General features: G+C 43.2%; 1 protein-coding gene across 1 annotated transcript; it reads right to left on the bottom strand.

The window, feature by feature from the left end:
• Positions 1-7,031: 7,031 nt before the first annotated feature.
• Positions 7,032-14,155, bottom strand: LOC117373153 (synaptogyrin-3-like). Its single transcript, XM_033969044.2, has 4 exons — positions 13,996-14,155; positions 11,317-11,551; positions 9,349-9,494; positions 7,032-7,744 (listed from the first exon to the last, which is right to left on the bottom strand). The coding sequence occupies exons 1-4, from the start codon at positions 14,098-14,100 to the stop codon at positions 7,517-7,519; spliced, it is 714 nt and encodes a 237-aa protein (XP_033824935.1). The 5' UTR covers positions 14,101-14,155; the 3' UTR covers positions 7,032-7,516.
• Between the last annotated feature and the right edge of the window lie 1,862 nt (positions 14,156-16,017).

Below are 16,017 nucleotides of genomic sequence, written 5' to 3'. Positions count from 1 at the left end.
CTGCTCCCTCACCCCAGCCTAGGTTACAGCATTCGCAACCACACTGGCAACTATGATAACTTTTAAATATAATCTAAATCATTAATCATCTGCTTCTGAAGACAAGTCATGTTTTGTAGGTGTCAAGGAGGTCATAGAATAGACTCTTAGCATTAATACTAACATGGTGAAGCTTTAGAGGTTTATTACGCACTGTTGTAGTGTAAACAGATTTTGATACAATTTTTCTCATTAATCTCACTGCCAACTTAACCAAATACACACCATTACAGTTACAGTAACAGCACTTTGTGAATAATCCTTTACATTACAAATTTTAATCATTTGAGTGCATTTCACTGCCAACAAACACATAACACAATTCTTTTTTTTTTTTTTTTTACAAATCAACTAACAATGATAAATGATGATTTTTTGACCATTTAATCTGACACCAGCAAGTAGAGATTTGCTTTCAGTATTTAGGGTTTAGCGTATTAGGATATTAGATTATCAAATGATTATTCTACAAAATCTTCAGTGTTCGCCAATAAGTAGAATGGTGACCTAGGCTGGGACAATCTCTACCTCGCCATTCCCTACAACCATTTGAATGTCCGTGTCTCCCACTCCCTCTCCTCTGTTTCTGTCTTAGATTTCTCAGGGTAGAGCTAGTTCAGACCACAGCATGAGTGATGGGCGGGGCTACAGTGCCCCCTGCTGTCCAGAGCTGGTGCGGTCTCATTGTCCAGAGAGGAAAAGAGACAAGCAATGTGTGGAGATACAGAAGGGCTTACGTAGATGATCAAACAGCTAGACAACACTTTTAGACAAAGGTTAAGATTCTATTTTATTAACATAACAGTGGTGTTTTGAATGTGTGGGCTGGGAGTAAGGGTGGATGAAGAGGATATTATGGATGATGCAAATATATATACATATATATATATACATTTATGAGATGATGTTGCTGCAGATTTCAATGGCGTATGCTCACCTGCAGTGGCATGTTTAGACAGTGTTTAATAAAACCACTTCCTGTCTGACTTTCAGCAAAGCTCTTGTCTTTTCTTTTCACTGTTTTTGTCAGAGTCAACTCAAATGAATATTTACAGATCTTTATGAATTACTTACATCAAAAATTTGATTCTACGCAATACTAAAACTAGTATCAAAACTAAATAAAAGTTACCTTCACTTTTGACAGGTTAGGCAATGCATTTCACTAGAGCATAGTAAACATCACTATATTAGTTAACATCACCTATTTTTTTTCTAGTTTTAAAATTTTGGTGTTGTGTTACTTCGTGGTTGGCAGCAGATTTGACATGTCATACACTCAGATGGGGGACAAGAACCAGTTTTCCCTATTGATTACATTGTACTTTGCCATGAAATATCCGAAAAATACATTTAGTGTCTAGACTCCAGAACTCACTGTATTCCATGAAATTTTTGCATTTTAACAATATTTATTTTAGCTGCCCTATCTGTCTTAAATAGTATTGGCCTGTTGAATGTTGAGATGTCATCTGAAACCCAGCAATTCCATAACAGCAACTATTGTGCAACTAAATTGCACAATGTCCATCCATCCATCCATACATTTTCTTCCGCTTATCCGGGGCCAGGTCGCGGGGGACTCCCAGACTTCCCTCATCCCGGACACGTCCTCCAGCTCCTCCGGTGGGACCCCAAGGCGTTCCCAGGCCAGCCGAGAGACATAGTCCCTCCAGCGTGTTCTGGGTCTTCCCCGGGGCCTCCTCCCAGTGGGACATGCCCAGAACACCTCCCTAGGGAGGCGTCCAGGAGGCATCCTGAGCAGATGCCCGAGCCACCTCAACTGGTTCCTCTCAACGTGTAGGAGCAGCGGCTCTACTCCGAGCTCCTCCCGTGTGACCGAGCTCCTCACCCTATCCCTAAGGGTGCACCCGGCCACTCTGCGGAGGAAGCCCATTTCAGCCGCTTGTATCCGCGACCTTGTCCTTTCGGTCATTACCCAGAGCTCATGACCATAGGTGAGGGTAGGAATGTAGATTGACCGGTAAATCAAGAGCTTCGCCTTTGGACTCAGCTCCTTCTTCACCACAACGGACCGATACAGCGACCGCATCACTGCAGACGCTGCACCGATCTGCCTGTCAATCTCACGCTCCATCCTTCCCTCACTCGTGAACAAGACCCCGAGATACTTGAACTCCTCCACTTGGGGCAGAGACTCACCACCCACCCGGAGAGAGCAAACCACCTTTTTCCAGTCGAGAACCATGGCCTCGGATTTGGAGGAGCTGATTCTCATCCCAGCCGCTTCACACTCGGCTGCAAACCGCCCCAGTGCCTGTTGCAGGTCCTGGCTCGAAGAAGCCATCAGGACAACATCATCTGCAAACAACAGAGATGAAATCCTGTGGTTCCCAAACCAGACCCCCTCCGGCCCCTGGCTGCGCCTAGAAATTCTGTCCATAAATATAATGAACAGAACCGGTGACAAAGGGCAGCCCTGGCAGAGTCCAACATGCACCGGGAACAGGTCTGACTTACTGCCGGCAATGAGAACACAGCTCCTGCTCCGGTCATACAGGGACCGGACAGCCCTTAGCAAAGAGCCCCGGACCCCATACTCCCAGAGCACCCCCCAAAGGACACCACGAGGGACACGGTCGAATGCCTTCTCCAGATCCACAAAACACATGTGGACTGGTTGGGCATACTCCCATGAACCCTCAAGGACCCGATGGAGAGTATAGAGCTGGTCCAGTGTTCCACGACCAGGACGAAAACCACACTGCTCCTGCTGAATCCGAGGTTCGACTATCGGTCGGATTCTCCTCTCCAGTACCCTGGAATAGACCTTACCGGGAAGGCTGAGGAGTGTGATTCCCCTGTAATTGGAACACACCCTCCGGTCCCCCTTCTTATACAGAGGGACCACCACCCCGGTCTGCCATTCCACAGGTACTGTCCCCGACCGGCACGCGATGTTGCAGAGACGTGTCAGCCAAGACAGCCCCACAACATCCAGAGACTTGAGGTACTCAGGACGGATCTCGTCCACCCCCGGAGCCTTGCCACCGAGGAGCTTGCCAACCACCTCAGTGACTTCAGCCAGGGTGATGGACGAGTCCGTCTCTGGGTCCCCAGCTTCTGCTTCCTCCTCGGAAGACGTGACAGTGGGATTGAGGAGATCCTCAAAGTATTCCTTCCACCGCCCGACAACATCCCCAGTCGAGGTCAGCAGCTCTCCACCCGCACTGTAAACAGTGTTGGTGAAACACTGCTTCCCCCTCCTGAGGCGTCGGACGGTTTGCCAGAATCTCTTTGAGGCCGTCCGATAGTCCTCCTCCATGGCCTCCCCGAACTCCTCCCAACCCCGAGTTTTTGCCTCTGTGACTGCCCGAGCCGCAGCACGCTTGGCCCGCCGGTACTCGTCAGCTGCCTCAGGAGTCCCACAAGCCAACAAGGCTCGATAGGACTCCTTCTTCAGCTTGACGGCATCCCTTACTTCCGGTGTCCACCACCGGGTTCGGGGATTGCCGCCGCGACAAGCACTGCAGACCTTACGACCGCAGCTACGAGCAGCCGCATCGACAGAGGTGGAGAACATGGCCCACTCGGAGTCCATGTCTCCAACCTCCCCCGGGATCAGGGAGAAGCTCTCCCGGAGGTGGGAGTTGAAGACCCCCCTGACAGAGAGCTCCGTCAGATGTTCCCAGCAGACCCTCACAATGCGCTTGGGCCTGCCAGGTCTGTCCGGCTTCCTCCTCCGCCAGCGGATCCAACTCACCACCAGGTGGTGATCAGTTGACAGCTCAGCCCCTCTCTTCACCCGAGTGTCCAAGACACGCGGTCGGAGGTCAGATGACACGACAACAAAGTCGATCATCGACCTCCGACCTAGAGTGTCCTAGTGCCACGTGCACTGATGGACACCCTTGTGCTCGAACATGGTGTTCGTTATGGACAAACTGTGACTAGCACAGAAGTCCAATAACAAAACACCACTCAGGTTCAGATCGGGGAGGCCGTTCCTCCCAATCACGCCCCTCCAAGTGTCACTGTCATTACCCACATGGGCGTTGAAGTCCCCCAGGAGAACAAGGTCCCCGCCTTCGATTGCCGCCCGGATCTCTCTGCACCCGCCCCGCATGGCTCCTCCCGCAGGTGGTGGGTCCACGGGAGGACGGCCCCACGTCGTTCCTTCAGGCTGGGCCCGACCGGGCCCTGTGGGGAAAGGCCCGGCCACCAGGTGCTCGCTGCCCAGCACCCACCCCAGGCCTGGCTCCAGGGTGGGGCCCCGGTAACGCCAGTCCAGGCGACATAACTGGCCTTGTTCTTTTCCTCTTCATGTTGGGCTTCTGAACCGCTCTTAGTCAGACCCCTCTCCCAGGACCTGTTTGCCATGGATGACCCTACCAGGGGCATGAAGCCCCCGACAACATAGCTCCCAGGATCATTCGGGTGCTCAAACCCCTCCACCACGTTAAGGTGGCGGTTTGGGGAGGGGTAAATTGCACAATAGTCAAGATGAAATAGATGACAACACCTTCATTTTGTTAAATCCATATTAGAAACTGTTAAATCTGTGAAAAATGTGTTCCTTGTTCCTAAATTGTTGCTGCATTTCTTGGAATTTTCTGTGTTGATGACAAAGGCACAGGTGTTTCATTTTAGAACTCAGCGCTACTTCCTGTATTTTGGTGGGGGGATTTTGTTTTGTTTTTTTGCACTTTTCTTTTCAGTGTTTTTTACTCACAAACTGCCACTTGACTGATAAATATTTACCTCAAGTACTCACTGACACACTGACATACCACACGTATTTAACTATTTTCATTCATAGCAAACCTGATGGTATGTTTGCCTTGTTTCTGGGTTTCCTTTACTTTAAATTCTCTGTTAACTTTACACTTCCTCCAGCTTGACCCTGACAAAGATCCTGGCTCAGATTTCGGAAAAGGGTCCCTGAGTCCACTGTGGTCATCAGAGGGTCAAATATAGAAGACAGTATTCCCCCATAAGGACACAAGAGTTTACCATGCCTGCTACCATTTTAATGATGTTATATAATGCCATTACAATATTCTAATACTCCAGTAAAATTATGTATAACATATTTAATATGGCCAAACCTCTTTGTCAAAGCCTGATCTCTTCAGATCTCAGAGGTTAAGGGGTTGGTTAGTGCTTGGATGGGAGACAGCTAGGGATACCAGTGGGACGCAGGTGGTGGCAAATACTGTCGTGTCTTTAGGCAAGACACTTCACCCACATTGCCTCGTATGAATGTGGTGTGTGAGTGCTGATGAACACGGTACTATCATGCTACTCCTTCACTAAATTAAAATTATGTTTTGAACACTTTGCCAAAAGCCACCCGTAATCCTAAAATCATGATAGCAGGCTGCAGCTGCTCACCACAGCTCATGAATTAAACAGATACAACTAAGTCTTATTATGTTTTGCCGCCAGATGTTAATTAATACGCACAAAATATTCTCTCTCCATCATTTACAAAAGAAACTTGTATGTCAGAAGTATAAGCAATAAAATAAACAAAGCTCTCAACTCGGTGAGTAGAGGTGACAGTGATTTTTTTATTTAAATTTTTTCTTTTTTTTCCACTTGAGCGAATCACAATAAAATATGAAAGCACATGAATATTTCACATCGAACACTACAGCGTTCAGAATGCAACTGTCTGTTTTACTTCTGTGACAAAGAATCGACCCATCTCATTGCACCCCCGCTGCCACACCATTAGTCAAGTCCTTATGTCCCTCCAGATGTGGACCAATTGAAAGTCGCAGAGGGCAGGTCATACAAACTCGTGATTTGTTTAAAAGTACAGCTTTTGTACCTCTACTCTGCTGCACTAAAAAAACATGCAGTTAACTGATGATGGTGCTCCTCCACAGTGAGTCCAGGTGAGCTCAGAACACATTCAGATTAATATTACATTATATGAATAGAAACAACTGACAGAAGAGGAAATGTTAGTATAAAATGGGTCAAATAATTAGATCAAGAGTGTCCAAACTTTTTTCACTTTTTTGACCTCCGCTACAAATAAATTTCCATGTGATATTTGAAATATATTTGAAGTGGAGGTCATTAATTTTAAGTCTGTATCACAAAACATTGTGATGTTATTGAGGTTATAGTTGTAGAAATACTTACATTTTCAGCAAAAAGTACAGCCTATGATCATTTGGGCCAGTTCAGCAGAGGGCTTGAGGACCAGCAATAATTGGTCTAAGAGCCACATTTGGCCCTTGGGCCATAGTTTGGACACCCTTGAATTATATTATGATTAAAGTGACAATGTGTTTCTCTTTCTAAAAGATCAATTATAATGATGCCTTAGTGAAGATCTGTACTATTCTAGATGAGTCCCACTGAACAATAAAACTGAACGAAACAAAATGTCAATTCAAACTTTTAACTTTTCTCTTGGATGATTGAACAACCTGCTTGTCTCCATAGAAATGCTGTTGCTTTGCCTAGAATTTTCCACAGTCTGGCATGAAACGGATCTCTCTCCATGGTGATATCACCAAGCCAAGTTACAAGTCAGATCTTTGGAGAGGTGAGTCCAATCACTGTAAAAAATGTTTTTCAAGGTACTTAATAAAAATAAATTAACAAATAATAATAATAATAATAATAAATCCATAATTTCTATGCCATATTGTGGTTGCCTGGCACATCCCAAATTACCTTATTTATCTCACCCCAGAATAACGGTTTATTTTTTTGGTCATTGATTCTACAGAAATCTGCAATGTTTTTCAGTCATCATAAGCCGCCATATTGACCATGCATGTCCTGATTGGCTAATCCACCTGCCAATCACACACATCTGAAAACTGGGAAATTCACTGTGACTAGAGTCACATCACAGTGTATATTTTCGATCCAGGGCAAATACTGTGGAACATTACAGGCAAAACAATAGCCTCTCTATGCAGACATGCGGGGGGCAGACCCCTGACCAGAAATATTATGTAGGACACCTTTAAATAAGTACAAAAACTCCTTGCTCAGCTGTGATGTGTGTAATTATAAATGCAGTACAATGACATCGTAATACTTCAATACTGGTTGGTGTACATTTTTGTGCATGGTGTAGTAGTAAGATGGTTATATGGAGTATAGGGAAAGAGACTCCAGAATGGGCAATGCTTACTTTTATTGCAGACTAGTGGGGCTGTGAATACCTTTGGGTATGGCACTTGTATCTCTTGCATATGTTATGTGTTGTTGCATATGCATGTTGTTTAGGCGCTTAATATTGAAGTACATTCTACAGTGAAATGTTGTCTTTTGTCATTTGTATTGTATCCTAGCCTCGCTCAAGCTAAGACATTGTACGGACATTACAGACAGAATGCTAACAGCTGTGAGCGCCAGTGTCTGTGTTCGTGACAGGACAATCTCCACACGTGACACAACTAACGAAGTGGAGCCGGCGGTTGCCACGGTGACGACGACCCGAACCCCGCCCAAAAGCATGAAAACATCGGCGCTGTCTGTGAGTCTAAAAGGCAGGGGCCATGGGTCTCTGCTGGGTCAGTCTCTTGGGGTCCAGGGTCTCGGTGAAGGGCGGGGCTTGGTAAGGGTTGGTGGTTACTATGGTAGCACCATTGGCGATGGGGTACGGTGTGGCGCGGACGTTGCTGGGGGTGGGCTCCAGATGTTGCCATGTGAACAGGTTGGCCTGGCTGCCCGCGAGGTACCGGCGCAGGGCACTCAGGGTCAGTACAGCCTGTTAGTAACACACAGCAGAAAGGCGGGGTTAGTGAGGAAAATAAGGTACGTTAGTGAAGTCAGCTCTGTTTCCTTGATTCCGCCCATTGAAGACAAAGTGTTACAGAGTAGATTAAGAACAGAAGTTGTTTGTAATTGCCTCATCTAAGTAGATTTGATTGACAGTTTAGGAATCAAAATATTGAGGAGGAAACAAGAAAAGTGAATCGATATGTGAAATGAAATAGTGAACCAATAGCCTATAACAGAGGAGCATGTTAGTCAGCGGCTGTGTCTCAATTCTGTTTTATTCGCCTCCTTGACTCCTCCACTCCTTGATTCCTCAGCTGTAAATCACATTCATTGAGAAGGGAAGGAATACCAAGGAGGCAAGGGAACACAACTGAGATTGGTTTGAGCCTACTTTAATGCAGATGTCAACTTGGTTCAATCCTGTTCTAATCACCCTGGTTTAGTCCTGGTTTAGTCCTAAAATGTGTCTCTTTTTACTATTTTATGTTCTTGTTTTTGCAATAACTGTCTGCTTCAGGACTACAAATACATGAGCCAAACATTTGAATATAAGATTTGTACTGACCCAGCCAGTAAAGCTCCAATTAACTTATGGTTTTAAATGACAATACTACGAGATGTTCTAGACTGGCTGTTAGCTCAAACTATATTGAGCGAGGGATGTGTCCTTAATGGCAGGAGTCTGTGTGTGTCCTCAGTGAAGGTCTTTAGCGTGTCCAGGGTGAGCAGACACTGGTAGCCCTGGAGACAAGCACATGGGGTCAGATGGTGCTACAAAACAGCGTCTGAAAAAGGTACTGAACACATTTTTCTCATTAAAATGTTTATAAGGTATTGAAAAGGCTGGAAATCAAAATAGTTATAGCTTTTTGACAAAAATAATTATAATCATATTCTGATAATCTCAATCATTATCTGGACTGTACAGACTCTTAAACACATGACTTTTTTTTATAACAAAGGCAGCAACATCATTAAATTAGTTTCAGAAAATAATCATTAGTGGTAGTCCTAAAATGAGCAGGATATATTCACTGTATGTAAGATTTTTTATTTAAAATTTCATAAACTTGACCTATGTGTGACCCTGGGGTAAACATCAAATATAGCTTTTATTAATTACTATTCTAATGCAGATTTATTCTTACCTACAAAAAACATTGAACATGATGTTTATTTATGTTATAATTTTGTGCTTTTGTTCTCAAGCTGTTTGTCCAATCAGAAAGTAGAATGAGCTTCACATGGGTCTCTTATTTGAGTTGCCAGTTTCAATGCTGAAATCCAGCTTGTTAAAACCTAAAAAGATATACTATTCCTTTTAACATCTGAAATAATCCATCTATGCAAAGAAAATTATTAGTAGATGTCCATAAGTTACGTTACATGCTGCTTGAGGAAAATGATTTTGAAGTAAAAAATACTCTTACAATATTTGGCCACTACTTAGTATTAAGACTATACAACTAAAAGTACTTTTTCCTGTGACTTTGATGTTGTTGTTTTTTGCTCAGAAAAACTGTGAAACATCCAATACCATTTTCAGCTGCTGTATTTCTATAATGACCACGGTGTAGTTGTGTTACTTACCCATGAGAGGGTGGAGAAGAAGCAGAAAGCGATGATGGCCCGGGCCGCGTCTGATCCCTGGGCCAATGGGAGCTCGTCTGGGGAGGTCATCTGCCACTGATTGGCCAGAAAACAGAAGCCAACGAACCACAGGAAACAAGCCACACCTGAGGGGGGACAACATATGAGACATTTGAATGAATCTGTGAAGAATGATATTTGTGAAGTGGGACTATGAAATCAGTTACTGGCAACCAAACCCAAGACCATAGTCATAACATATTTAAGGGCGAGTTTATGTTCCACAGTATGGCATTACACAAATGCATTGTTTTAAAGTATTTTATTAAACAAATAAAACATAGAATTTATTAAATACATACCAATACATACATAAATTTAGATATGTTTAATGCAATACTGTGGAACATTCAAAGCAAAGTAATAACATCTCCATAGAAGCAAGCAGGTGACTGATCAGAAAAGTTACATAGCGTAACATTAATTGATAATCTAACGCTGTACTCACACTTCAACACACACCACATCAAAACCGGGATTATATTAGGACTTCCCCAGGACTAAACCAGGTCTAGAAGAGGATCAAACCAGTGTCAAGTGCCAGTGTTTTTACCTGCCCCAGCCTAATCACTACAGGGCTATGAAATGTCGTGATGACATCTAAACCCAGTCATTTCTAACAGTATGACTGTGAAATGTCTAACGTGCAATAATGGAGGCATATGCAGCAGAATGCACAGTAAAAATGATGTAATAGCCGGTACTGTTGGATCATTTCTCTGCTTATCCTCATTGAGTTTTACAGAGCGCCAGAGCCTATAACAGGAGAGCTGTGGATGACTGCCAGAGCTTTTAATCACACGGCTGACACTTGGAACAGCCTGTTTCACATCCAGGATAACCACACAATATATTCCTGTTGCACACAAGACACATCATTCAGATTTACTCTAGCTTCTGAAAATCATCTAAGCATTATTATTTCACACTTTATCATGTAAAAACTGTTATAAAGCTGCAGCACATGACTATGAGTTTCACAGAGTCATAGTCTCTGTGAAAGACACACTGGACAGTCTTAGTCAAGACTGACCAGTGTGTGTTTTGATGCCCTCTACTGGCAACACTAGGGAGTTCACCATGTTGAACTTTTCAAGAGCAGTATAGTTATTAATAGCTTAATGGAGCTAGTTGAATACTTTGTTGTGAATGAGCTTGGTGATGATGTATGTACTTAAAGAGGGAGTATTTTACTTCTGTCGGTTATTAACTGCAAACACCTTACATAATTAAATCATTATGTTACCTTTTATTGTTTTAACAATGATATATTCACCAAAAACATATGATTTCAGAGCATTGCTGCAAACTGCATCAGGTTTGTCAAGTTGTGTACAGTGTTTATCATGCTTTTGTATATTTATGAACAACTGTTGTGTGGAGCGTGGGTGATGTAGGCTTGTGGGCGGAGCATTGTGCAGAATCTTACAGCTAACTGGGAGGAGGGTTTAAATAGGGCCACCTGATTGTCTTCATGGAGAGGTGGTATAGCTTTGCCTGATCAGATAGGTCAGATCTGTGGAGGGGCGATCAAACTCACAGAAAGAATCCTTGTTGTTTAATGTGTTTTTTGGTAATGAAGGAAGCTGTAATTGGATAAACGCAAGATATATATGTTTAATGCCATGTTTAACTGCACTTATTAAATTACAGCTGAATAAATACCTTGACATTATAACATTCTTACAGTAAGCGGGGTCGCCTCTCCACAAATATGACTTGTAACTTAGCTTAATGGTGCCACCTGCTTGTCCATGCTGATAGATAAGTTTAATGCCATTCTATGAAACATTCTCATCAAAGCAATTACCTCTATACTGAGACAACCAGGTGGCAGCCCCACCCCCACAGAAAAATTACACAGTGCACCTTTAACTTCTGCCATGTATTATACTGAACTTGTGTTACCAGAGAAACCGAGGTCTAGCAGGACAGCGCGGCGCCGGTCCCTCACGTTGCTCATGGAGGGGAAGTAAACGTCCAGGATGAGGAAGCAGATGCTGCCCAGGAAACAGGCCACGCCCACTGTCATGCCATAGTTACAGGCGTCCGCGTTGTTGTTAAACACGCATAGCAACCGCTCACTGCCGATGTTGATGTAGCCCTCATTGACGATGCAGCTGAACACCACGATGGAGAAAACCTGCGAGGAGAAAAGGGGAGGAGTCACAGTCAGAGGTGGTACAGTGGCTAAAATCTGTACTCAAGTAAGAGTCAAGTTTCAAATATCGCTCAACTTCAATCAGAAAGTTCCAACTCTAATAATTGCTCTTGTAACAGTAAAAAGTAATTTGGTCAGTGTTTTCAAAAATATTGATAATTAGATACTAATTTGAGCATGTATCGATATTAAAAAGGTCACATTAACAGGACAGAAATGAACCTTTCCTAAATAGCTTTGGAATTATTTTGACCTGTATAAGAACAAGTATAAGACACAGACTAGTACAGGCCCATGGACCACTATGGAACACACCTGAACGACTGAGGGATTACACAGATATAAGACCACATGGTAATATAAGAGAGGTCTATGATTTAATGTTGAAAATCACATTCTATTGTCTAAAGAGAAGAGTGTTAATTATCATTGTGGTGTTGGAATTGTTATTAAATATCAAATCTATTCCTTAGTATCACATAGAGTTTGAAATATTAGCACTAATTTGGATAAACTACTACTGAGTACTGAGTAACAGACTGTAAAATGTGTATAATAATATCTGATTTATATGATTTTTCATTACTGGACAGACAAAGCATTAATTAAAAATCTGGTATTTCTGAACGTAATGTGTAATGTGAAGTGAAAATGTAATTTTTTTCAACACAAAGGTTCTGTCACTATGGACTCTAGTTAATAGTAGTATAGTAAAAGTATGCCATCAAAAAAGTACTCTGAAAAGTACAATTTCTTCTAAAAGTAACTAAAGTAAATGTATGTAAATGTAACAGTGTACTGTTCCAGCTCTAGACCTTAAGTTCTTTTCTTTTGTTACTATTTTCCTGTTATGTTTGTGTGTTGCTGAGTCTGTCCCATTTCTCCCATGAAATCCTGGCTGTGTGAGCGCTTGTTGGTGATTGGAGGACTGTTTTCCCGCCTGGCCAATCCTGTGGCCCACCTGCAGCTGTCTCCCTCTACTTAAAAAGATTCATCGCACCTGTTCAGGGCTGCTGGCCTGTGTGTGGACAGTCTGCCATTTTGAACATGTCTCTTTTGTTACGTCACTAATGTGAAGTGACTGTTTTGAGACACTCGACTGTCAATACTGACTGTGTTTGTTTGTGAAGATTTCATTATGTTATTTGTAAAATTTGTGTCTTAATTAACTTTAACATTTGTTTCTTTAGTTTAAACCCTTGCACATTACCTTTTGTTTAGTTTACCTTTTACATTCCTGTTCAGTAAATTACTTCTTTGCTTTACCATTTTTCCATCTTAGTTTTTTTGTTCCTTCCCTGACCCAGGATGAGCTGGGTCATAACAAGTACGGCCCATCTCTGGGGTTAGTTATGTGGCAAACAGGAGTGAATGAAGTAACACAGCACTGGGAATAGGACTCACACACAAACAATGTACACTAAAGGACGGGTCAGTACTAGGGTCACCAGTCAAATATACACATAGAATACTCAAGTTAGAAGTCCAAGGGTTGATGGTTCGGTTTGGCTATTGGCTATTCATTTTGTCTTTGTATCCATGAGCAGGACCCTTCATCCACAATGACTGTCTGAATGTGTCTAATTGTGTGATTCGTGACTGTTGAAAGTCCTGATTTTGCTTAGTGTATTTTGTGCTGTTGTTTTGTCCCCGAGCAAGACACTTGACTCACAATACCCACTTTACCATGCCTGACATTCTGCTATGGCAAACCTGACTACATAGGTGAGTCAGTATACTGTAAAGGTAAAGTATTGATTGAATGTAGTGGTATTGAAGAGAACTAATTTAGTTCAGGTTTTAGGTATGAGCACATTATTTGTCTTAAAATCTTGAATGAAGATGGGCTACACATATGGACAGCATTTTCTTATTTTGTGTTCGGTGTTTTCTTTCTTTTGCTCTTTCATTCTTTGCTCCATTTGACTTGAAAACAATTATGCGAATGTACTGAGTGCTCGGCCTACGTGTCTAATGCGGATGTAGCAGCACATACAGCAGCCTATAAGCGTGCACAGAGCCTGTATTAACGCACAGGTGACAGGTCCAGGTCCAGTACTGCCGTCAGAGCCGCGTGTCATTGTCAGCCTGGTGCAGAATGTGAATGACGGTGAGTCGGCCGGAGCGCAGTCTCACCTCAGTATGAAGAGCTGTCTGCACTGAAAGCCTGAGACAAAGCGCTAACAAAGAGCTGTGCACATAGAATGACACAGTGACGCTGCTGCTCGGCGCACATGCAGCTGAGCGTCAATGGGAACCTAAGTCTGCTGAGTGTGAATCTAAGTCTGCTCAGTGAGCGTCTGTCACACGTACGCACCTGTCTGAGGGGATAAAGGCCCTGCAGATGAGTCCTCTATAAGGCCAGCAGACAGATGTGAGCGTGAGGTGAGCTGCGGTGATGGCCGGGCCCACTGGGCCCTTCTTACCCATGACAGGATCCTTAGCACGGTCCGCGGGTGCGTGAAGAAGGCGTATGGATCGAAGCTTCCGTTCCCAGCTTTAGCGGCTCCGTACGGGGCTTTGGACTCCATCCTCCCGCTCCTCCTCCGGGTCAGAGCTCACAGCAAGAGCAGCTTCAGCACCGGAGACGTCTGCTTCAGTGCGAGCGCGGCGAGGCTCACCGTGACGTCACACCGTCTAAACTCGGCGTCACCGACGCACGCAGTGTGCGCCACGCGCAAAGGTACAGCCTGGAAGTCCAATTATGGCAAACAGACGCGCGAGGACTAGACGTACAACACAAAAGAGACAACGCGTTTGATGTCGACTCTAATTAGCCCCAATGATGTATGTGAGGCAGAGTCAGGCACGTGCAGGCTGTCCTCGTGTGGGGTCTGTCCCTTACACCGTGGCTGAGCTCTACTATGGCTTTGTATCGCCCTCGGCCCATGTTCGCACATTATTCACTTTTTTGTAATCGTAGCACTCTGTATCTCCATACACATAAACATACATTTTTCTCGAGGCCATTAGAAGTCAAATCATTCACTCTCACATAAAGATCACGGTGCTGCAGCTGCTCAGGCTCAGCTGTGGTCATCTCCAACACTCCAATGGGTAAAAGTAATGTTACAGTTACAATAGTTACAACTTATCAATAGTCTATAAATATAATCTATAAATAGTCTCTACATATACCAAATGAGAAAAAATAACAATGTTTTTTATTTAATCTTCGGTACAGTCTTCAGATGAGCTTTCTACATCCTCTACTTGTTCAGTTTCAAAATGAAGAAATAATTTCATACATGTATTTACCCACACTCCAGTGTACAGAGCAGGGAACAGGCAGAGTAAGGAGTACTGGGGCTGCATAGACATGTTGAAGTGTTGATACAAGCGGCACAAAAATATGGAATTTAATCCTTTATGCTGAGTCTCTGAATGTCTAAAAAGTACCACTTATAGATGAGACTTGTAGATGTTAAACTAGACTTACTCAGATTAACAGAATACATTCAATGGGACTTATTTTGCTATCCCAACAATTCATAAAGTAGAGCCAATGTAGGGAGCCATATTCCATAAAACACAGTTGAGCATGTCACCTTTTCTATAATAAAAGAAACTTGTATGTAAGATTTCATAAACTTAATCTCTCTGTGTGTTCTTACATAAACTCTGGACATGATGTCCCATTTTTTATGCTATACTTTGTTGTTTAGGTTTTCAAGATGATCATCTAACTCATAATGGTCGAAGGAGGAGAAGAGATTGATTTGGTTGCAGATATACTTTCCACGCCATATTCAAGATGGGTCTTTCACGAAAAGCTGGATATTATGAGAAGAGGTCGGCCCTGTGCTAGCTAACCTGTCCCAGCAAGGAAAAGTGTTTGTCCGTCATTTCCAGATGAGCAACTATGAACGGTACCAGTGGCTCACAGCTGCTGAGAAACGCTGCAAATTGTACTGTTGTTGTACAGCTGGGCACTTAAAGCTATGGTGCCTTTAAAAGTGTTTGGAGACACTGGAGTGGACCTGCAGCTCAGCGGCACGCAGGGAGACGGAGCTCCACAATGAAAAAGTGAGTTTATAATGTTAATAATAATGTGGCACATTGAAGTCACCTCAGTTAAAACTGCACTAAAGTTTGTCCAATCTCAGCTGCGCCACATTTTCAGTTATTTGCTGTTGTACAGCCTATTGTCAAAAAATGCAAATGATCTGTTTACTTTATTTTCAAAGAATAGTTTGTCCTGTTATTGTCTGACTAGTGTCTTATATGAAATGGTGACATTGCGCAGTTTATTGGACAGACTTGTTTAATCTCACAGTGTCATTTTGGTGTCATTTTGTTTGGCTTCTTTAAATCACATTTTAATTTTTTGACAGTATTTGTGAACTTAGTTTTCTACTCTTACCTGTGAATGAAATGCATGCTTAGTGGTTTTGAATGCTTCTGAAATTAATTGTTGCTTGACTGGCCTATATTAAGGTGATGTTGGA

The sequence above is a fragment of the Periophthalmus magnuspinnatus genome, chromosome 1 (genome assembly GCF_009829125.3).
Source record: "Periophthalmus magnuspinnatus isolate fPerMag1 chromosome 1, fPerMag1.2.pri, whole genome shotgun sequence".
NCBI lineage: Eukaryota > Metazoa > Chordata > Actinopteri > Gobiiformes > Gobiidae > Periophthalmus > Periophthalmus magnuspinnatus.
Note: the sequence above shows the minus strand (reverse complement) of the source record. Positions and strands in the feature narration are given on the sequence as shown.